Here is a 24,053-nt window from a genome sequence, read left to right on the forward strand (position 1 = left end):
TATTCCAAATGAGCTGGGTTTGAGTGTACCTGAGGATTAATGGGCAAAAGAGTAACCACAAGTCGAGAATTACAGGCTCTTCCTTTCTCTGTAATATTTCTAGGATTGTTTTTGAGAAATAATATGAAACAGAAAGGATAAGAGTAGCTTCTGGTCAAGAGCAGATGCCTCTTGCATCCTGAAAGTCAGAGGACTTCTGCTGGCTGATTGCTATGACCCATCCAAGCTCCAGTAATTGTGAAAGTTTGTGTGCTCTGATTCACTTCAAACAATGTGTTGTGTAATATCTGTAAAGAACAAAAGCCTATCAATAATCAAGGGGTTGTTGTTAAAAAAATTAATGGCTCTCAATATAAAACTGGATCTCCAAGTCTTCACTCATCCACTTCAGAACTAGTTCAATGCTATCTGAGGTAATAAAACACCTTGCTAAAATAAAAGAGCTATCCAAGCTAATAAAAAACTTGACAGAGTTACTGTGTGTCATTTTCCAGGGAGCTGTAACTACTGTGTTATAGCCAGTTCATTGGGAACTAAGTACAGAGCACAAACACTGACAAAGCTTTGGAAGAGGGATGAATTATGGGTGGATCAGACACAGACACAGAAGTGCTGTGCTGGAGGTTAAAGCCATTCCAGAAGCTAAAGGCCTCTGCTTCATAGAAAAGTATGCCACAATGAGTTTCATTTAAATACTGAATTCATTTGCCAAAGGAACAATGAAGTTTTGCTATTTTAATCAAAATTCAGACAAGTAATTTCTTAGGCAAGCAAGCTCTGAATTATGCTAGAGAAGATACAGTGTGAGTAAACAGTCTTTTCTGTAATATAGCTATAAAATATTATATTATACATATACATGAAATAAAGAAGTGATTGAACTTGTCATTTAATTGTATTATCATATTTGTAGCTTGTGAAAATGACAGGGAAAATAACACAGTACATAGGATGGGTCGATTTATTAATTGTGGATAATATTTGAGCCAACTCCAGTCACTGCTATTGTATTTCTTATTTATAGGTATTCATCAAGTTGCTTGGATAAATAATTTCAACCAGCACATGAGTTTTTTATGGTCTTCCTATTTTGATTGCATCCTGGTTGTCTACCAGGATCAGTGACTGGTTTGTGAGGCCACAGAGCCTGGATGCCTGCTACATTTCCAGTGGGAGAGTAACCTTGAATACCTGCTGAGTTTGAGCTTTTTGATGATGTGACATTTGTGGCACTCTAAATATATGTAATCTTTGAAAGAACAGGAGAAAAGGGGTAATTTATTCATGTGTGTTTTTCAAATTCTTGCCCACTTCCTTCCAAATCTGTTATAGCTGGCTTCATTTGCTTCTTCAAGTTGAATCACAGTTCTCTAGTTAGACAGGTGAACTGAGGGCCAAATCTTGGTCTAGATATCCATTTTCACTCCCACAAATATTGGGAGGCTTTTATGAATAAGAATTTAGCACTCAATCCTATAACCCAACAAAGCAAAAATGCCAGTTGGAGCTTGAACCAAGATGTCCACATGCTTGAAGCATGTTACTGTTATGATTCTCACCAGAAAAAGTACAATGATTTGGAGGTTTCTACTCAAGTGAGGAGCAACATTCACATCCCTGCTCTTGGCTCAGTGCCTGAAACAAACAAAGCCTCACCCACACAGATTTCCTGGACAGGCGGTTCCTGAAACATCACAAATGTCTAGAAATAATTTGTAGAAAGTTTGGTCACCTGAGATGAAGCAATCAAGTACTTCTGGAGAAGAGCTGCATGTACTCTACAGCAGGATTTTCAAAACTAAATCCAACACAAGTCTTGGAGCACAGAAGTTTATGGATTTTCAAAATATTCCAAGGCCAGATATACTGCCACATCTGTAAGTGAATGAGAGCAAAATGGGGGAGCTGATCAGGAGCTCCTCCTCCCCAGCAGAGAAGCTCTCCATATGAAGCTAAAAGCTCCCCACAAAGCTCACATCTTTCAGTAGAGCAAATTTTCTCTTGTGTGAGGTGGAAAGACATTTGGCAGCATAGAGAGTGGGGCAGGAGGAAAGTTGAGAGTTTTATCTACTTCACATGGGAACAATGCTGTATAAATAGGTTTTGTCATGGTTTTAAAAGTCTTTTATATCAAGTATCATCAGGTTCATGCCTTGACTTCAGCATCCCTATAAATGTAAAGACCACTAAGTTTGGCCATATTTCCTCTTTATGCTGTGGTATTTTTAGTTTAAAGCTCTAGTTATTTGCAGAAAGTTGTTTGTAGATTTAAGTAAAGCCTGGAGTGAACAATTTTCCTGGTTTTCAGATTTCAGTTTGGGGCTTGAGGCAGGGAGAGAATATTTAAATGAAGATAATAGATGGTACCCATTGCTCTGGAGAGACAGGGTCTTCATTAAGGCCACGTAAGAGGCAAAATAAAAAAAGTATTAATTTATTCATATTATTCATAAACAGAAATATATTGTCTTGAATATTAGCTGTGGGTCTTGTCCCTTGAGACCTGAGCACACTGACAATGAGGAGTCTTGAACAGGTTCTCAGCCATTAGGGAGTCACACAATACATGAAAAATGTGAGATGAGAATAGGGACTAGATCTGTCCCTTTTTTCTTATTTCTTCCTGTTTAAAATGCATCAATATTATAAAAAAAAACAAACAACAAAGAAAAAAAAAAGCCCCACCAGGCAGAATAGTGTCAGATTTTGTAATTCATCAAAGAAAAAGTAGAAATACGATATACAGAGCCTGCAGCTGACACTAACTTTTTCCTTTCGTTTTCCACCTGGGTCTGGAATATAGGAATAATAACTATTTCTTCTGCCTGCTGACCCAAAAGTTATGCATTCTTGGTGCTAATCCACTTCTACTAGTATTGACTGCTGGTCCCCGTGGGTTTGCCTTGTGGAGTCAGAAATAAATTACCCATCCAAATCAATGAAACTCATGCCTGTGGTTTACACAGATGTAGCTCTATCACCCATACACAAGTGATAAGTGCTTGCAAAATACTTCCACATTTCATCTTTTGACCATATTTAAGCCACCCTTGGGAGAAAGCCACTCATGAGCATATGATCCCTTTCAGAGCATTGCTCTGCTTTGTAGTGCTGTTGGTTAGAGAAATTGGGGTATCTTCAAAAACAGCATTGTTTTGCTTCTTGCTGTGGAAACAGTAAGTTAATTGAGGGTTGTGCTGCTGGTGCCTTGGTGACACTGATGTTCCTGCACTCCCTCAAAGCTCAAATTAAACTAAGACAGCACAGCTACTTCACAGCCTGTGTTGTATCTGGTACACCCTGATTTTTAGTTAGGTTAGTTCATTATTTATAAGCTGCCAGATGTAGAGAGTTCACTGACTGCAGGATTTGTGTTGTGAGTGAAAGAAGAACTAAGTCACCTCTCGGGCTGCTGCCTCATGATTTGGGAGATCCTCCAATAACATTAAAATACACAGAAGAGGGATGTATGTACCAAGTTTTTGCCACTAAGTTGTGGAAGCGATTTAAGAATTCAACAGCAGCACTAGTATTATTTAAAGCCAAGTCAAAAAACCTCAGGCTGAAGGGAGCTATGTGAGAAAATTCTTGGAGATGCTGGGTTTGTAGGTTGGCAATCTGCTGAAGCACGGGCAGCCACATGGAGCAGCATCATCCAGAACATCCACAACGGTCACTAAAGGACACGGGATGATTTACACCGACACATCTCAGTGGTATGACAGGAAAGGAAGTACCTTTATTTTCTGACTCCAGTGTTTATAGATTCTTGACAACGACCAGGGGTTGGATAACTAAGTTACCACCTTCCCAGTCACATTGGTCGTGTGAAATGTCCATCAAAGGACGTTTCTTAGAAGGAATGGGTAAACATTTATGTTTACAGTTACTTTCCTGAGAAAATAACTAAAACTATGAAAACAAGATCAGAAGGTTTAGTTTTCAGGGTGACACACAGCCACAAGAGAGCAGCCACAGCGTAGGTGAAATATCTCTGTTCAGACTACATCAGGTGCTGTTGTGAGGGTGAGAATGAAATAAGAGACTTTTTACATGTATTAATCTTATTTAATACCACACCAGCAACTGTTCATCATAATATCATATATATATTTTTCAGCAGAACTTCTGCTTCCAGGCATAAAAAAAGATTTTGCAGCTCACTTTTCACTATTGATTTAGAATCTGAGCCTCTGCTTTTTTACCTAGAAGTTAGCTGAAGACTTGTTACTTTCAATAACATCAAAATATGCATATCCCAATCTGACTGCCTGAAAGTGGTCATGGCTTAAACTGGTTATACTCACTAAGTGATGCTCCTTTTTCTAGAGGCCAAAATAAAAAATTATTTGGAAAATAACAGAACTGTAGACAAAACAATGTGGATGGCACCTGTGGAGGTCATTCAGCCCAACTTCCTTCTCAAGGAAGGATCTGCTAGAGCAGGCTGTTCAGAGATTCATCAATTCAAATTTTAAATATCATGAAGGAAAGAGCCTACAACCTCTTTAAGTCCTTATTCCTGTCTTTAACTGCCCTTGGGGTTATTTTTCCCTCCCTTTATCCGCCACATCATGCAATATGCACCCTTGGCCATGTACAATCACTGCATGCCCAACACACTTGGTTCATCTTGCTGCCCTCCTTCTCTAGCTGCAAGTGCAGTGATGTCTCTCCTGAGTCTTTTCTCCTAAAGGCTGAACTTATTTAGATATGCCATTATTCTCTTTTATGACATTCCAGTGTAGCAAGCATAACTATAAAGAATAAATTTTCATACAAAACTTCTTTTGGCTCTGTGCAAACTATACACTTTGAATTAATTAATTCTTAATTTTGACTTTGGTGCCATTTTGGTTCCTTTCACTTCTGAGTAACCCCCAGCAGTATGACCCTGTCATTCCTAAAGGGAGAAGAAGGTGAAATTGAAATTTATCCTGAGGAGCTGAGTAAGAGGCAGGTGGTGAAAGCTGTGTTCAGCTGAAAGGATGCTGAAGGAAGAGGCCTTAGTCTCATGGTGCAATGACTGTGACAGCACACAGCTCTGCACCAGTTCATGGTGCAAACAAATCCTTGGGGCTGGGCTGGGGTTTCCAGGCCTTCTCTCTGTTCTGCAGTGCTGCAGCTGTTGGTGCCTCCTTTAAACCAGCTTAAGTGCCTCCCTGTGACTTGTAGTGCCATATTTGCATTGCAGCACAGATGTACCCAGTGTAACATCACATATAACTCTGCAAAGACAACATCTGCTCCCATTAAGTGCAGTAGAAATACTTTTATTGGTTTCAGTAGGCCTGGTAGCTCATTTATTTATTTTGCATTGTTTTCTAGAAAGAATAAAAGTCACTCAGATGATTGAGATATCTATCTGAACTAGAGCTCTGACTCATAGGTTTGGTTGCTGAGCAATGACATGGCTGCTTGAGTGACTTTCCCAGATTTTACGCTTTCTTACAGGTCACTATTATTTCCAGAACAGAAAACAAAGATCTGAAATCACCTAATAGGTTGAGGGAGACAATGCCTTATAAAAATGTCATTGCTATTGACTTTGTGGAAGATTTCATTACAATGAATTGTCAGGGAAATGATGTAACACTAAACTGACAATGTAATATCCAAGTGTAATTCTGAATAATAGGAGACAAGAGAAAAAATACATTTCCTTTTATTGCAGCAGAGGCTGTTGCTAAACTGATAACAGAGACTCAGTGTAGTAACTACTAAGAGTGGTATGTTTGTATTGGAAGAAGTACTGTAGAATTTTGGCCCAACATGAAAAATATATAAGGAAAAAATAATTCTATAAGCAGCTGAAACAAATCTAAAACTAATTTTTTACCCCTTAAAACATTTTATCAAAAATTGCTACAAATAAGTTGCCATATAGAAGGCAAAACAACCAAAAATCAATTATCTCTACAAGGTCCAAGACAGATTTGTTGAAGCCATTTAACACCTTTCTCATTGGTGTGTGCTTGAGCCTTAAGCATGAGGAATTTTGACTACTGGCTCAAAATATGGTCTCAAATATTCTGTGTCATGCTTGATTATTTCCCCACTTCCTCTCTTCTCCCTTATATTTCAGACCAGCCAGATTTATAATCTGTTGTTTCACTTCAGCTCGAGATTGTGCTTCAGAGCAGCCAAATAGCTGCCAAATAGTCCACAACAAAGTAAAAATCTTAGTACAATTCCAACCAGACTCTTTAAAATACGACATTCTGAAGCCTAATGTCCTCTGATTTTATTAGCTCTTCTAGAGGGGTGCTTAGCTGGCAAGTGCAGCATCTGCCACCAGCTCCTTGCAGCTTTAACAGCCTCAGTGCAAACTTCTCAGCCTTGGCACAATTTTTATAGGGCACAGTGGGTGGTGATGGAGGTGGTTTTGCTGTTCCCAGCATTCCAGTTCCTCCAGGATCCAGACACTGTGGCAGTGCACAGGATGCAACCCTTTCTTGGGCCAAGGGGAATTTGGTACCCTGGTCACTGCAGAGAGCAGTGGACCCTGCCTGTCTCTGGGAAACCATCCTTTTTTGAGGTAAACCATCCTTTTTCAAGGTAAACCATCTTTTTCACCCCACTTTATGGGAAGTGAAGGGGCTGCTATTGTACTTCAGAGCCAATTCTTCACCTGGGCACAGCAGGTATAAACCCTGCACAGGAGCCTGTCATGTAGAGGGGACTCTGCATGGCCAGTGACACTAATTGTCTTGAGGGGAATATTTCAGCCTAAGTGGTCTCTACTGTCTATAAAACACTCAGTACCAGCGATATTTGCTTCTTCTCTTAGTGGTAAAATATATTTATTTGTGAAGTGGATCCTAATCTATCTCAGAACAGTGTTTTTAGTCTTTCACAGTAGCATTTATAATGATTGAAAGTGTAGGCTGGAGAGGACATCTTTCAGTAGCAATGAACAAAAATAAGAATAACTTTTCAGTATTACCATATATCAATAGCTAATTATTTTTCTAAGGATGGGTTCTGGCTGGCTGCTAATGGACTGACAATGAGATACGTCTTTCAGGAGAGAAAACATCATTCTAAAGATGGAGTGGCTGGCCTTTTAATTTTAAGGCATTACCAAAATCACACCTTTCACCTTTAAAAATTGTAAATGAGCACAGAATTGTTCTAAATCATTTAATTGCTGCTTTAACTGAACCTGGTTCATGCTTTTTAGGGTTTGTCTTTCTTAGCACTGATGGTGCTGCTTCATTTCTTAATTTTTCTTGAGGAACGACATCCTCCTTGCTTGTACTCTCCTCCCAGCTGCTTGCTGGCCATCCATCTGCAAAGGCAATTTTAGGAATCTGCAGACAATTCACCCTTGCTCATATGCATTTCTAGAACCTGATACACAGCACAGATATGCACAGGCACAAAGTAAAAGCTATTAAATGAGATAAAATGTAAGGATGCTTTAGGAAGCTTTTCCCAATGTTTCAGATAAAGAAGGCTCATATTTCTTGCTGCTTTTTTCTTCTGCTTATTCTTTCATCTTCACCTGTTTCATCCATCTGCCTCTTCCTCTCTGACACAGGGAGTTTTGATGACATGGATTAGGAGTCCTGTGTCTCTCTGCTAGAGCTCTTTGCTTTAACATTCCTCTTGAAAACAATCTTGAAAGAAAGATCACTTAATGCTCTAGAATATGCACCAAGACTTGGCTATGACTTGACTGTATTTACAAATAGCCATGGAGTTTGGGAAAAATCTAAACACCTTCTTATTATCAATGCTCATGGATCAAAGTCCCTTCTTGTTTTCAGATGAATGTTGCCTGCTGCTTTTGATGGTGTCTGGGAGAAGAGACCAACAAAATATTCAGAGATGAGGAAAAAAAATGAGGAAAATTAGTGCCATTCCAAAGCCACACATTGGATTAATGGCCATGGGAGCTGTTCCCACTGGTCCCTCCATTACCCTGAATTTGGCCATATGCCTGTGGCTCCCAGGGCAATGGAGAAGGAGGGAGCTGCTCAAAATTGCCACATCAACTTGAATTCAGGTCTCTGGGGCTATTTATTTGAACACCACACATGTTCCATACACAAGGACCCAGCTGCTCAAACAACTCCCAAGAAATAAGAAATGTGACTAGAGTTCCTGTGACATTTTATATCCCAAACTTTCCCCAGTGGCTGATGGTTCCTTCCTCAAAGTGACATATTGATTGTGGGTACATGTAAGGGTAAGCATGATTGTGTTCAGTATTTTGAGCTCATCATCTGTTATCCCACTCCCATTGTCATCTGATGCCCAGACACTGTCAAATTGGAAGCAGTAGTGTAGAAAATTGCAAACAAATCAAAAAAGACAATGGCTGTGAAATGAATCAAACCACTGTTTCTGCTCTTTGTATTTCCTTCAGTATGAAACTTCTTTTAGAAAAAAAAAATACAATTTTTTACATTTTGGACTTACAGCTATGAAGGCAGGGATGAAGCACTGCAACTCAGCTCTCACCAAACAGAGCAATCATTTACTAAAATATGACAAAGACAGAGGATGGGTCACCAAGGCCAGCCCCTTACCTAGATCTGTGCCTCAACCCATTTTGACTACCGAAGAACCCTCTGCTGCTGCAGACATTCATCCATAGGTATTCCAGCTTGTAATGATGTGGGACAGCAGCACCCAGAGAATCCTCTTGCACATTTGAAGTTCTTGACCTTGATCTTCTCCATTTGCTACATCTGAAACAGGGTGATGTGATTATCAAAGTTCAAGTCCAAGCTCCTTGACAGCTTTTCAGAGCAGCCCCTCGTTGTGTGCTTGCCATACCCCGAGAGCAGGCTCTGACTGGGTGTGTATTTGTATGAAGATGACCACATTAAATTTAAGCAGAAATAAATGGTTATTTAACTGGCACAGATACACAAGGCTGACATAATCTCTAAAGGTTTGAGGCTGCTATTAAATTTGTTCTCCCTGTTAATTTGTGAGCAAGACGATAATGAAAAACTGGTAACTCTAAAGCTGACATAAAAAGTAAGAGAAATCCAGTTGGCAGGGATAATTTTATGCACTGTCAAAGTGAAAAGGCTTTGCTAAATGTACGTAGGCAAAGATACACACTGTCATCTTAATGAGTTATTAAAAGATGGACTTCTAATAATTGAATCATGACTTGTCACATTTGTATTTGTTTAATATCTCTGGTTCTGATTGAATCTTGTTTTGAGTTTGGATCTTAATCAGGTCTGATTTAGGCTCTTGGTTCAAATAACTCAAAGTGATGAGCATGAATCTCCTTGTCCTATTACCTCCTCAGCTTCCTGTTTCGAGTGAATACAATGTTCTTTTGAAATCTCATGATTAGTTACTGCATTTAGCTAGCAAGACTGGACAAGTGAGGTAGCTGGGTGATATGCTGATGTTAAAGGTTTGAATTTTCAAAGAGGAAGCCTTCTCTTCCTCTTCTGAACATCACTTGCTAGATTTTGGAAGTACTTCAAATGGCTGACATGGTTACCCCTTAATTCCTTTGGTGGTAGAGCTCAGAGAGTCTTGGCTATTTGCAGTGCTCTGTTGTGCTGGCTTTTTGTAAATTAAGAAAGAAAACCTCTGTAAGACAAGGTCATCTGTTCTTTAAAAAGTCTTTTCCTTAAATCAACTCTCATGGTCAGCCTGGAATGTGATTGTATCTTCAGTGACACAGAACTGTGCCTCGCCAATCTGTTTAAAATTTCTCATCAAATTCCTGAAGTCCCATCAGTCAAAGCTAACAAGAAGTTGCATATTTCCAGCACCTCTCACTGAAGTGCACAAGGCTGGGACTGGCACAAGTCTCTCCTTCTTCACAGTCCTCAAATTTGACCACATCATATTAATCTATTGTCCCTTGCAGCTTCAATTCCTCTAAACTTTCAGAGTTTCCTGGTTCTAATATATATTTTTTAAACAGAAGAAATGGGATGATGCTTTAAATCTCATTACAGTGAATAAGTTATCCCGTGTTTCCATGGAAGGAAAAAGCTTATTCCTCCTCTTTCTCTGCCTAAGAATTTTTAGGTGCTCAAGTCTGCCTTTAAAACCATCCATTTTTCTCTTCTTTTTAACTACAATCATTATTTTTTGGGGTCTCTTCAATTCACAGTTCAAAAGAAAACAACAATTATTTTGCTTCAAACTCATTGAGCCCTGAAGATAAGGTTTTTATAGATAAGATAAGGTTTTTATCACTTTTTCATTGCCAGCCTGCTCAGTTTATTTCTCCAGTTCTCTAAGAAAGCTGTTTGCTTTGCTCTGCTTCACAAAAGTGGCTGAACCAGAATGGGGAGATGGCCAACACCCTCCCTGAAAAGTTTCCACAGCATCCATTCAAAAATACCTCTTGGGATGCAGACACACTTCCACAGGGCTTTTAAAGGTCTCAGGACAGACTGAAAGTGTTTGAAGAAGTGTGGTAATGGAGCTGGCTGGAGTTGAGGGTGTGAGGAGGGGTGCCTCCATCTGCTTTTTATTAACAAGATTTTCAAAAGTTTGGAAACATCAAAAGATTTGAACTAGAACACCAGAGAAATGCACTGGACCCAAATGTGTGAAAGAAGGTGCTAAAAATGCTTGTTGGTACCTACTTCTGTCAGTGGTGGGAAAGGGACATTTTGCTCGGGAACGTGGACACCCTCAGCACCTGGGAGCTGATGGAAGAGCAGACTTTACATGGGCTAAGTTGTCCAACACTTAGACTGTGCAGGGAAAATATACTCCTTATTTAGCTGTTGAGATGCTCAGGGTGCTTATTTAGAAGTTCACTAACAGGGGGGAAAGCAGGAGGAGCACTGCTGGTGCAGGAGGTGGGTGAGCCCCAAGAGCTGCAGGGAGGGACCCCAAAACCCCTCACTGGGGGTACACAGCTGATGGTACAGGGAGGTCATGGCACTTTCCCACCTGCCTTGGCTACCAGGGTCTTGAAGAAACACAGCAGCCCCAGCCTTTGCATTGAAAACTGCATCAGATGGTGTAAAAGAAGTGAAATGTTCCTCCTGCTACAAAACTGAGCTGGCAAATATCACCCAGGCGAGCTGTTGGTGGGGAAGAAACTGTATCCTCCAGCATGTGTGGATATAAATAAACAGAAGCTGTGCAGATACTTCAGATGTCTACTAATGCATCTTGTATTTATGTCCGACTTGAAGAGATACAGGGAGATTAGTAAATACTTCAAATTGACAGCAGAGACATATTTTCATAGAATAAATGATGCTGGTAAATGGAGACTTTTCTTCCTTCCCTTCAGGAAATGGGGAAGAGTTGTCTCTACTGATATTATTTCCAATTTTTTTTTCTCTCAGGAAAGAGAAAAAGATCTCACTGAAGATATCATATTTGTCATTTGATTAGATTTCAGTGTTATTTTTTTAAAACCTCAGATCTCTTAAACCTATAGGGCACCTATGAAATACACACTCATTTCTTCCAGGACACTCTGCAAAGACCTCTGCTATGTTTCCTGGGCACAATTCACAGTGGATACTCCTTTTTTAAAATTACATTTGTGATACCTTTTTAAAATCCAAACTTTAAATCTGCAATTTTATATCTTCCTAAAGAAGGAAAGCACAAAATAACAAATCCCTACGAGCCCTTGTGCGTGTTTTGGGAGAACAAGCTCCATTTATTTGCAAACATTGCAAATATTTTAGTGGTATTGGATTTAACAGGCCAGAAACATAGGTTCTGGAAAACCAACCAGTCTGATCACTTGGTATTTCCTGCAGAGGAAATAGAAAATAAAATCCCCCAAATTTAGTCATGAAAGAGCCCCTTCTGCAAACTTGTGCTGAATTTTGTGGAATGATTTTTTACTAAACACATTTTCTCTGAAACTTAGACCCAGTTTCCCAGAGAAGCCCGCGTCTCTTTAACCATCAGAACTACGGGGTCCTGTCCTTTTCATGATGGAGCCAATAGCAAATCCAATCTAATTCTGTAGGGTCCAACTGTAAGACTCTTTACATGAAGAAAGACAAAATTTGATGTTTTATCAAGTCTTTTAAACTGCTCATCTCCTGTTGCTAATTCTGAGTGTTTCATCACCTTTGCTAAACCTCCTTGCAGCGTTTGGAACAAATACCCCATATAGTCTGGTTCTGTACTCCTGCCATGCCTCCTGCTCGTGCAAACATCCTTTGAAAAACAAGATAAGCAATTATTATATATTGCTTTGGGTTATTGTTTTGTTCGCAGGTTTTTTTGCTTGTGTTTTTTTCTTTGGAAACGAAATGAAGAGGAAGAGGAGGGTGAATGAATTTTAATGTTTGCCTCTCTTTATAAACACTGTTAGGCGGGAATAGAAGGCACACCTCCAGAACAGCCCAGTGCCTGCTCTGCTGGGTCACGGCGTCCCACGGCAGACAATGCGGTGTCCCACGGTGTCAGCCCGGTCTGACGGCCCCGGGGCGAGGGCCGAGCGGCCCGGTGTATTCCGGCTCCGGGCGGCCCGGTGTATTCCGGCTCCGGGCGGCCCGGTGTAACCCTGTCCTGTCCCGGGCGGCCCGGTGTAACCCTGTCCTGTCCCGGGCGGCCCGGTGTAACCCTGTCCTGTCCCGGGCGGCCCGGTGTAACCCTGCCCCGGGCGGCCCGGTGTAACCCTGTCCTGTCCCGGGCGGCCCGGTGTAACCCTGTCCTGTCCCGGGCGGCCCGGTGTAACCCTGCCCCGGGCACGCTCTGCCCCGCATCAGCTCTCCCAAGCAGGCGGCTGCCGGGGGCGGTCAGCAGAGGGGCTCCGCCGCCGCACCCCGAGGCAGCACCGGCCCCGGGGGGACTCCCCGGCGCTCCCGGCCGCGCTCCGGGACGCTCCGGCCGAGCCGCGGTTCCGCCGGCCCGCAGCGCCCCGAGGGGGCCCCCCCGGCCCCGGGGCGGTCCCGCCGCCCGCACAGGTGCCGGGATTGGGCGGAATATACAAATGCAGCGCTGACGTAAGGCGGCTCCGGCCCGGAGAGCAGAAATAGGGCCGGGCCGGCCCGCACCTCGCACTGCCCGCGCCGGCCCCGCCGCGCTCCGCCCGCAGCCCCCGCTGCCCGGCTTCTCCCCAGGTGAGTGCCGCCCCCGCCCCGCGGGCTTCCGCACGGGGCCGCGTCCTCATCCTCGCCCGCTTGTGGTACCCTCGCTTCCCTGCTCTGTACGCTCCGCGGGAGCGCCGGGCGGTCTCCCGGTGCCGCCGCCCGCCGCGCCCCCCGAGCGCTCACTCCGCGCCCGCGGGGCCGCTGGAGGTAACAGGTGTGTGCCCGCCGCCGGGACATCCTCCTCCTGCTCCTCCTGCTCCTCCTCCTCCTCCTCACCTCGCGTCCCGCACCGTGGGCATGCCGCCCGTGGGGTGCGCTGGGGCGGCCGCGGCTGCCGCCCGGGGTCGCGGTGCCGCAGCGCTCGCCCTGCAGGCCGCCCTCGGCGGGCGCGGGGCCCGCGCGGGGCCGCCGGTTCCCGGCGCGGCCGCTGGGTGGTGCCGCGGGCCGGGCCGGGCCGAGCCCCCCGCGCCCGGAACCGGCCCGGGGCTGGCGGCCGCAGCCTCAGCCGGCTTCCCCAGGCCCCTGAAATGCTGGGAATACTCAGCTTCCCAGCCCGGGGCTGGCCGCTCGCTGCCCAGCGGAGGGTCAGGGAGGGATGCCGTGGGACTTACCCGCGTGTCACCTCGGAGAGAAGCTGTTTTGGAACGTGGCGTGGGTACAGCTTTGAAAACCGAGGCGAAATCTCTGCGAGGTTCTGGAGTTTCCTGGTAGTCCCGCATTCCTGTTGGATTGATGCTCCCCACATTTATTCTAGAGCATTGAACTGTCTTGGAGAATTTCAATGAAAAGAACTCTAATCAAATTTAATAAATTAAATTTAATTAAATGAAATATTTTTACGTAGCTTTTGCTCAAATGAAAAGTCGGGTTTGTACTTAAACATAAAAGCTGCTTCCCTTGAGTTCTTAATGCACCCAAACTTTAAGTATTAACTGCAGGCAGATGACAGAAATAATTACTCGTTTTCATTATGTCTTGCCGAAACAATTGGCTTTTCTACTTAATTTTTGTACGTTAGTTTTGTAGCACTTAACAAGAAATTTCGGATCTCAAAATTATTTTGCCGGCAATAGAAATGCTGTTTAGATAAGGGTGGAGCAATTGGGAAGGTTGATAGCAGGAACTAAGGACCAGATGCTTATCTGGTTTTAATAGCATCGGTTTGAATAGAGGTAATAGTTATGTCCAAATGCTTTTTTCTTGCTATAGCAACAGTCAGAACTTCAGGTAATTAAGTTCAGCCTCTTTCTGATGTGAAGCTTCTTGGAAATTAGTGAAAGCTATTGCAAACCACTGGTTTCTCAAATAAGCTGCAATTTAAGTAGCCCTGAGGCAAAACCGATAACTGCTTTTGAAAAATTCTTTAATCTCATTACAGCCACCATAATCAAATTCTTAAAGCTTTTGTGTTGTGGAGGAAAAAGTTGTGGGATCACTGCAAGATCTGATTGTCGCATGTTGCAGAAATGCTTTAAACAGTTTGTGCTGCTCTCCACTCAAATGCTGAGGTGCTTAGTCCCTGTTGTTTTTCAAGGTGACCCTTTTTGCTTGAGTAGCTCCCAAACCTGTACCCTAAAACCTGTGCTTTTTTTTAGCTAGCATGTGCTTGCTGTTCTTCCACTGGAGACATTGCACCCATTTACTTTAAATTTGAGGCTCTCCCTGTGTGTTGGTGCCTGCCCAGACCCATTTGGCCTTGGGATGGGTGTTTTGCTGTTGCCATCGTGTTTGAGCTGCTTCAGATAACAGTGCATAGCCTGGTGCTGCTGTACTTCTGGAGTGATGCTTGCTAGTGCCAGCTGCAAGGAAAGCTGGAAGGCTGCTCTAGGTCAGAGGAGGAAACCACAACCTTCAGGTAAACTATTTAGCTTTGCATAGTATATTCTTTATCACAAAGACCAATATTTATTCTTTCTTTGAGTACAACTGCTTTTATGTTATGTCTGTTTTATGCAGACATTTCCTTTTGAAGCTTTGATTTCTCTGGACAGCGATGTCCATACGAGCTCAAATCCAGCAGCTCTGTCCCTCCCTGAAATGAGGAAAGGAAATTAATAGTAAAACTGATCTGAGCTAACACCGGTGGTCTGGATCTATTCAATCAATTTCAGCTGTTTTGTTGACTTCAGGGAACTTTCACCCTGCAATCTGGTAGCTGTATTGTTTGCTGTAGCTGCAGACCGGGTTCTGCAAGGAGCCTTCCCTTCAGCTCAGGGTACGGCGGTGCTGGGCTGTGGTTTAGGATGCCAAATGACATGGAAATGTTGTGTGACTCCAGAGTAAGCTCTCAGTTGGTATTTATGGTACATATTTATTGCTTGGTTTAGGCTATTAAGATATAAGATTAGGCTTACTAAGATATTAAGATATAGAAGTGTCCTTCTCTTGTTGTGACTGAGAGCAATTAGTGTGCTGTTAGCATGAAATAAAAATAAGTGATTTCTGAACTGACAGAAGATTTTCTAGAAATTCTGTTTATAAAGCAACCAGAGTTGCTGTCAGGTACAGTCTGCCCTTTCAATTTCATCAGTGTTACAGATCCTAATTCAACTGCCTTCCTTCATGCTTTCTGTGAGTTGTTTACTAAATACACATTAAATTAGTGATTTCCCTGTCATGCTCCGGGATTGTAATTTCAAGCAGAATATGATTCAGAGGTCTCTAGAACTGTGATGTTATTTGCTGTGATGGCATCCACTGAGCACACAAAATACCTCTATTAAAGAAAAAAAAAACAAAACAAAACCCTGTGAGAAATAATGTTGCTGTGCAAGAGCAATTCATAAAGTAACAATGTACTTGTCTCTTATTGATGTAGTGACTTTGGTTTATTAAACATTTATTTTTAGCCCCAGTAACATTACATCTGAGGTTCATAATTGGAATTTAGAAAGCCTAATAAATTTTGATTTCATCCTGAATGCTCTCCAGTGTGTTTACATGAGTGCCAAGAAAAGGCATTGCTGAGTTCTGTGGGTGCTGTATGCTATGCTCAATCTAGTGATGGGGTGTCTTTGGGCAAATGAGATACCTGAGACTGTCACTGCTGCTGTAAATGGTCATGCCTCCAAAATTAGGAGTGATGCACTAAGGCTTGGATATACCCTGTAGCAAATACATGGCATGAAAAGACTGTAAAATGAGTCTTGTCAAGACAAGGTGTGTCATGGTGAGTTAATTCAGCTTGGCTGAATTTTGCCATTAGCAGGTAGCCCTCCTTGTTGATGTGTATGGCTCAAGCCAGGCATTAGTCTGCCCCTCTTCCTATAGAAATGCCATAATTTCATTAAGGGTCATTATGCTTCATTAACAGGTCTGTTTAAGCCTCCCTCAGCCATATCAGAAATGGTTCCAGGGCTGAATGTTCCTTTGGTATTTTATTTGTAGAAGGCAGTGACACAATCCTGTGTTATTATAAGTCCAGAGGAAGTACAGCTGCTGGTTTAGCTTCCAGGGTACCAGTTCAGGGTTGTAATGTGTGAAACAAAAGAATTCCATCTGATGCCACTCTGATTAACTGCATTGGTGCTCTTTCCAAATTCATTAAAAAACTACACAAGATAAGAACCACTGCTCAAAGTGCATGCATCCAGTTCCCCACAGATTATGGGGGCTGTGGTAGGCTTTTTCCAGGGAAATTGTGCTGCTCTTGAGTGGAGTTGAGTGTGGGAGGGATTGGAAATGTCTCTGCTTGGGACAGAGGAACATTAGTGCAGGAATCACAGCCCCAGGTAGGACTCAACTCCATCATGGTTGGAGAAACATGTCAGCCCTCTTCAGCATAGGATTTGTTTTGTGTCTTTCCAGTTTGGATGTGTTTGGGATCGTCTGGGCAGGTGTCCTCATCAGGAGGATGAATGTCCCTGTGTGCTGGTGTCACCTGTCAGCCCTGGCTCACTCTACACACCTGATTGTAGCCAAGGGGGTTGGCAGTGGCTGTATCTAGCCAAGGTAATGTCCCCCTCTGAGTCAGAGGGGAATAATGTGATTTTCTGTCACATTGCTGGGAGCCTCCAGTAGTCAGAGAAGCAAAGGTCTGTGTCTGGCATTTTCCTGAAAATCTGCTGAGGCTGCAGGTGTGAGTCCCTGACTGTGAGTGACTCTGTGCTGCTGGGGGCTCTGGAGAAGGGATAAAATTCACCCTTTGGTTTCTGCAGTACCACAAGACCATGTTTTGATGTGGTTTGCTTTTGGCCACAGTAGTTAGAGAAATCCCAGGACTCTGTTTCTGCAGGTGCTGTGTGGCAACAGGCTGGGAACAGCATGTCCAGAAGAGGATAGTTTTGTGATAAAACTACTACAATGTAGGAATTCATTGCCAATACACTGGAGACTGTAGGGCTCGGTAGGCATAGAGTGTGGATGGACACTGTCAGCTGAAGCCTCTGTTATTGAACCTGAGCTGGCTTTTGTTGTAAGATGAGTGTTCTATAACTGTTGTATTTTTTTTTTTATAACAGGCTTGAAATGATGACAGCAAGGAGCTTTTGGTGCTTCCTAGTATTGCTGGGGGTTTTCCCTCTGGTCACAAGGGCATGGATGGATGTGGACCGGAGCAGAAGCCTGTATTCGGATGTGGGGAGGTTGCATCAAGAGGTACTGTACACCAGCTGCAGCTACAGCTCTTGGGTTTCTGTTCTTGGGCTGTGCTCAGGCTCTCTATACTGCAAACAGAAAACAAGTGTGGGCTTATCCATGTATATTCATATTAAATTCGTATTAAACACCTCCTGAGGAGGTCAGTGAAACAAACTCTTACACTTATTGGGTATGTTGATACCATCTGGAAGTGAAATTGTGCATCTGGCTGCTGTGGAGATGCTGTCTTTGCCCCAAAGACTTTGCAGCGTGCTGTCTCCTGGGGCTGCTGACACCAGTGACGCTAAATTTAACAAGCAAACTGTCCTGGCTCTTCATTTGGGTCAGTGGACATTTAGGTGAAACCTAAAAAAAGCTCTTTTGAAGGAAAACTGACCCATAGCTGGTTCTGAGAGAATCAGCACACAATTACTGCCCAAAGTGTTCCCCTCCAGACTTACTGATGTGACACCTTTCTGAAGCACAGAGGAATAGAAAAGGGAGCAGGGAACAGTGATTGCAGTGAGCAGTGATCTCCTTCAACCCCAGTGCCCATCTTGATGGGACAGCAGTACCAGCTCAGTGCTCAGCCCAGGGCTCTGGGAGTGGAGAAGCAGCTGAGCCTGTTTCCAGTGCTGAAGGTAACAGTGTTGGCTGCTGTCACAGGGATGTGAATGGAGCACTCCCTGTCCCAGCAGTGTTGGAGCAGGCTGTCTCAGTGGGACACTGGATTTCTGAACCACAGCTCAGCACTGCCTGTGGCACAGATGCGGACTCAGATTTTCACAAGATTTTCTGAGGCTAAGACAGGTGAATAAAGCCACAAAAATCTAGAACTGTGACTTTGTTGAGCTGTAAATGATGAATGAATGCTGACACAATTTTAGTTATTTAATTCCTGTGTGTTCACTCAATGGTTGCTCAAATGTCTGAAAGTGGGAGATGGTGCAGGAAGACAGGGAAAGGACACTTGGCTGATTTTCATCTGCCATTGCCTTGAACATTTCTGTGCTGGCAGACACATCAGTCATTGCCAGGCTAATGCTAACCCTCGATGGAGTCATGTTGCAGTTGGATCTATTTAAACCTCGGGATTTGGTTGTAGTTGGAGGATCACATTTCTCCCAATCACATTCCATCTACAAATACCCAGTTATCTGCATTATAGTTTAAGCCAATTTAAAAAGTGCTTTTTGCTGCTTAGCAGGGCTCAAAAGTAATTTCAGTGGTGTTGGATGTTCTACTGTTCTGAGGTCTGTTTCAGGTGCACTTTGTCCTTCAGGTATTGAACCTCTGTTCTGTAAAAGTGAACAAAAACTTCCACACCTCCACTGTTGTTTTGCTGCTGCGTAGGTCAGGTAGTACACTGGCAGTTTGTTAAACTTGTTCTTGCAGAATGTCTGATCAATTTTGCTTTTTTATTAAAAATTATTAAATAATTTGCATGTTTGTGCAGTTAAAATATGTCATTTTTCACTAATGTGCATTAGTTTTGATTTTTTAAAAGTTGCTCTGAGGAGTTAAATTTGTTACTCTACTTACTTTAACATAAATCATAGAACTATTATATTATTTGAATGACACTAATTCATTTGATCTTTCTCTGAAGACCATAATATTATTGTACCAATTACTTGATCTTGCTTGAGGTGGATCTCAGCTAAAAATGTATTTGCTTAGGTTTGCACAGGATTGAACAAGTGTGAATATTAAAATTATGAATGTACAAAGATTGCAGTTAAAATTGATTCAAGAAATGTAAGTTATAATTCAGATTTTTGAAAAAAATATCTGTACAGAAAGCTTGTTTCCACAAGAAATAGTGTTTATAGTGTGGCACCAAACATCAAAATGAATCTGAAAGCTCTGAGTGTAGCTTTCAGGTAGGTCAGTGAAACTGAGATAATCACCTTTTGAGAGTAAACAGCAGTTACTTTCTCTTGCAGAAAATAGCTTATCCTAATCTTACAGAAAATGCTGTCCTAATAATAAAAGCCACCTGAAATCCTTTTCTAACGTTATAGGGCTTTGTTCAATTTGGAGCTCCTTATCTGTGAGGGGTTTGTTAGGTTCCAAATTTTATGGTTTGATTAATACATATATCCATTAACATGCATTTAAAAATACTGAATCACAACTAGAAATGCTCCTAGCAAGTTACTAAACCCTTTGAAAATGAGTAAAATATTAATTTACAGGTCAAGTAATTTTGAAGTGTGCTCTGATGGAAAATTCTGTGAACCACCTCAAATATGTGGGTATGGGTCACTGACCTTCACTAATACTTGTTCTGATCTACATAGGAACAAATTTACTGAATCAAAAACATTGCTTAATTTATGTTCAGATTGCTAAATCAATTTCTTCATGGTATATGGTAGAATTATTGTAGCTGTGCTTTGAATTTATTTAAGAAAATAAGACTACAAGGCTTTTGGATCAGAAATCAACCCTCTAATATAACGATGATGTGTGTTTTTCTTGATGCACAGCCTTTCACCCCTCAACTTTATGGGGTGTTCCTGAGAACAGGTTTGTTTTCTGGAATGTTTTTTGTCCTGATTAGCATAGTTAATAAATGTGTATATGCAGTATGAAATTCCAGTTTCAATGAAAGAGCTAAAATGAAAACTTAATTTAAAAAATGTCAGCATTAGTGTTTGACAGGAAAGCTGCAGCATTTCTGGTTTGTATTAATTTTGGAGACTACTACTGTGCTGTGTGAAACTTCTCATAGGCTGGTTCCAGGGATTGCTGGGAAGCTCTCGAGGCTTCTGGGAATTGCATGTGGACTTGGGTGAAGTTTCTCAGGGTTGAACCATCATGGGACTAAATCCTATTCAGCCAAAATATCAGATACATAGAGCTTACTGCTCCGGGATGTTGTATTTGGACAAATTTTTGCCTCTGCCTTCAGCAAGTCTGATTGCATGTCCAAGTTGGATGTTCTAGAGGTGATTGCAGTTCATGGGCAGCTCTGTGCTGGCTCAGAAGGGCTGTGGGTGGTCCATGATACACCAGGTAATGTGATCTGGGGTCACCTCTTCTAGAAAGGAATTCTCAAAAGATGCAGCTTGCTGAGTAACTGCCAGTGGTAATGAAGGGAATTTCCTGTGTGAGCAGGAAAGAGACAATCTGGATCTGAAATAACCCTGGACTTTGGGTTTGAAGGAGATCTTGGCCAAGAGGTTCTGATGGAAAGCCAGTGGTGCTAGTTGCTCAGTCTCTACTAGGTAATCCTCACTAGTAGCTCAGGCTGATTCTTTCAGCCTCCTGGGATATTTTGCAAAGCATCTTAAATACTGAAATTTGAGAGCCTCCTTCTCCCATTCCCTGCTTTCTCTGTGAGAGGCTGCTTTCCTGTGCATGCTGAAGCTAGTCTGGTTTTGCCATGGTCCTTGGGGCAGACTTTGCATCTCCTTTTCTGAACCTAAAATGAGCAGAGCAGTGCTGCAGGTCTTCATCAGCCCTTCCAGGAGCAGAGCTCCTCTAACACAAATTCTGTGTTATGTTTCCTGGGGCACTGCTGGTGGCTTGAATAATATTGTCATAACTTGATAGTGTGAAAGTGGAGAATAATCCTGTGTTGTGGTACATGGAGAGTTGTTTTGTGCTGCATTGTTAAGTGTTAGGATGTCACCAAGCTCCTGAGCAGTGACAGTAAAGGCTAGCAGGTGTTCTGTGGTCTGCTCAGAGCTAAAGAACCGTAACTGCTCTGTGGTTTTCTAGAAATAGTTAATTGCTTTAATTTGGCTTTCATGTCGTGCTTTTTTTGCTACCTATCCTCCTACTTAAGAAGTGTCAGGAGCTCATGCACAGCCCCCCATGCTCCTGTGGGAAGAACAGCTGTGTCCCTGGGGAAGCTTCTCTGCACAGAGCTCACAGGTGATGCTCCATGTGTTCATTTTTCAAGGCACCATAACTTTCTTCTTGCTGGCATTTGGCAGGTATTGTTTGCTATCATTGTTTTTGTTCATTAATTATTACTTGAAGGAGAGTGTAGATTCCTGTTCCTGGAAGTGTTCAAGGCCAAGTTGGATGTGGCTCTGTGCATGGTCTAGTGGAAGGTGTTCCTGCCCATGGCAGGGAGTTGCAATTGAATTATCATTATAGTTTCTTTGAATTCAAACCATTCTCTGGTTCTGTGATTCTATGGCACCTGAACTGCTTAAAATCTCCCAAGTATAAATGTATGACAGACAGCTGGATCAGACCAGCCCTTCAGTGCCCTCCTGCCCAAAATAAAGCTTTTCTCTGGAGTCTACTCACAAACCTCAACTGTGCTTGTCTAAGAGTATCAGTTATTGCTGAAATTTCTAGTTATATTCAGATTCTTAAATGTTGCATCACTTAATGCTGCATCTGAAGACCACAGTAAGTTATTCTGGGCAGCAAAGGACTCATAGCGGTGATTTTGGGCTCCTTTCCCCAGCAAAGTCATGTTTTCCTGATCTGATGGACTAGAAAAGGATTGTTTTTGGAAGCAATGTAAAAAATATCAAAGGTTTTTGTTAAAACCTTTTTGCTTCTAATTTAAATAGAAACATAATTTCAGAGGATGAGCTTGGAATAAAATGGGCACAGTGTATAAATTTTATATACAGTTGAAGATCTAATATCCTGGTATTTATTCTAACTGTTAATAGTAGTATTATATTGTCTACCATGTGAGGGTTCTTCCTGCTTTTCAGTTTGGAGGAAGGAAGAGAAGAATCAGTTTTGAATTTTAATCTGTACTGTGCTACAGCCTGCTCCTATTTTAAGCATTAATGAAAGTACAGGGAGACAGGCCTTAAGTTCATTTTTGTATCACTTTGGTATGCAGTGATAATTCACCCCTTGTTACCTGTGTTTATGTGGTATCTCTAACAAGCAGTAATTGCTTTTTTGTAGAGCATCCTAAATCTTAACAGGTATATTATCCCTGTGGAGATGAGAAGCTGCTGCTCTGAGTGCTGGTTACCAGAGCATCTGCAGCTCAAAATGCTGTGGAATGTTTTTATAATATTTATATTAGGTGTGTTGAGGTCCTTCCTCTGCATCCCCAACCCTCCCCTCCACTTTCTTGTGCATACTCAGAGGGCTTAATAACTGCTGTAATTTGTATGATGTAATAAATGCATGCTCTTGTGCTTGAAGCACTAGAAAATGTGAAAGTTGGAACAGGGTAGGTAGTGTACACTTGAATAACAGCAGAAAATGAGAAGAATTTTGGTTTACATAAGTGGTTATGGCTCAATAGTGAGTGGCAGGGATTGTCAAGATGCATCAAAAGCACAGTTTGAGGATGAAACCCGCTTGTTTACAGTCCCTTACAGAACAAAAATCCATTTTTCTTGATGTTTTTCTGACCTTCTGGTAGGATGCAGTGTGTGATACCTCGTGGTGGTCCTGCACTGCCCAGTTTCCTGGGGACTGTCACTTTCCAGCCAGAAGAACAGGCCCCCTGCTGCTGCAAGGGAGCAGTCTGTGGGACATTAGATGTTAATGAATTTTGGGTGCTCCAGTGCTGTCTCCGAAGAGCAGAGGGATGTGGGGTTGTGATGCCTGGCTCTGTGCTGAGCTGTGGTGCACACTGACTGCAGGAATCAAATTTCAGTAAGTTTTTCTCATGCCACAGTTGAACAACTGTGAAAAATCATACTGAGATAGGGAAATGCTGGTATTATTTGGAAGAGAATAAGACGAGAGTAAATGATGTTGCAAAAATAAAAGGAATCAAGGCAATCTTAACTTGGCTATGATGTGGCAAAGGGTTAAACTTTTCTGATATTCTGTTCAGAAGCCACTCATCCCTAAAAGACTAAACGTTGAGCAAGTTTTTTTTTTCCAAATGTGACATATTCTTCCTTTGAAACAAAGGCTGTAGCATTAGTGTTTAAAGGAAGATAGTTCTACATGAAGTACTTTGGACCACCAAGCAGGGGAATTGAGTTTTTTAGATTAGCAAGGGTGCATCCACAAATTTGGGATTTCTAAGAACAGCTGTCCTATGAGCTTCCCCATCACAATGTGGAAATTTATGGAGCTTCATCCAGGTTTCTCATCTGGAGTCCAGAAATAGTAGTGAGTAAAATCAGAGATGCAGCAATTATCTCAGTTAGCTACCGTATGGATGAGCAGATGATACTGTGATGTGAGACATCAGAGTTCCTCTGTGTTCATACCACACAGCAGAAGTCTAAATGGCCAGTGTCTGTACTGATAGCAAGCTTTCTCCAAACAGTTGCATGTGATCTATTTTTTTTATCATGCCTGATTAAAAAAAGAAAAGTAAAAAAGGTGGATGTTGATGTTCTCTGCCTGATTAACATGGATTTTTAAAAAATATTCTGTATTCATGGCTATAAACTGAAAATCCAGATTGTCAAATTAAGCAATGTATTAGTCATATATATACTGTATTAGTATTAAGCAATGTATTAGTCATATACTGTGCTGATGCTCCAGTCCCCGTGCACA

At 42.3% G+C, this 24,053-nt stretch overlaps 1 protein-coding gene and 2 long non-coding RNA genes across 12 annotated transcripts in view; 2 read left to right on the forward strand and 1 right to left on the reverse strand.

The window, feature by feature from the left end:
* LOC111935413 (uncharacterized) overlaps positions 1-2,290 on the forward strand; it is a 125,119-nt gene extending 122,829 nt beyond the window's left edge. The window contains exon 8 of one of the 3 annotated variants that reach the window (XR_015276646.1): positions 1,025-1,260. This is a non-coding gene — a long non-coding RNA (uncharacterized LOC111935413). Of the gene's footprint in view, positions 1-103; positions 464-1,024 lie in introns of those variants that run through there. The other 2 variants (XR_015276647.1, XR_015276645.1) reach the window with 2 other exon arrangements.
* Positions 2,291-5,649: 3,359 nt separating this feature from the next.
* On the reverse strand, positions 5,650-13,435 carry LOC147650374 (uncharacterized). The gene is made up of 3 exons (XR_015276649.1): positions 13,290-13,435; positions 8,538-8,699; positions 5,650-7,802 (listed from the first exon to the last, which is right to left on the reverse strand). It is a non-coding gene; the product is annotated as an uncharacterized LOC147650374 (long non-coding RNA).
* FSTL4 (follistatin like 4) overlaps positions 12,890-24,053 on the forward strand; it is a 205,823-nt gene continuing 194,659 nt past the window's right edge. For 2 of the 8 annotated variants that reach the window (XM_086851540.1, XM_086851544.1), the window contains exons 1-2: positions 12,924-13,043; positions 17,474-17,609. In XM_086851540.1, the coding sequence (XP_086707666.1) occupies positions 17,481-17,609 (129 nt within the window). In that variant the 5' untranslated portion in view covers positions 12,924-13,043; positions 17,474-17,480. Of the gene's footprint in view, positions 13,044-14,592; positions 14,869-17,473; positions 17,610-24,053 lie in introns of those variants that run through there. The other 6 variants (XM_086851542.1, XM_086851546.1, XM_086851541.1 and 3 more) reach the window with 5 other exon arrangements.

The sequence above is a fragment of the Cyanistes caeruleus genome, chromosome 15 (assembly GCF_971803275.1).
Source record: "Cyanistes caeruleus chromosome 15, bCyaCae1.hap1.1, whole genome shotgun sequence".
Lineage (NCBI taxonomy): Eukaryota > Metazoa > Chordata > Aves > Passeriformes > Paridae > Cyanistes > Cyanistes caeruleus.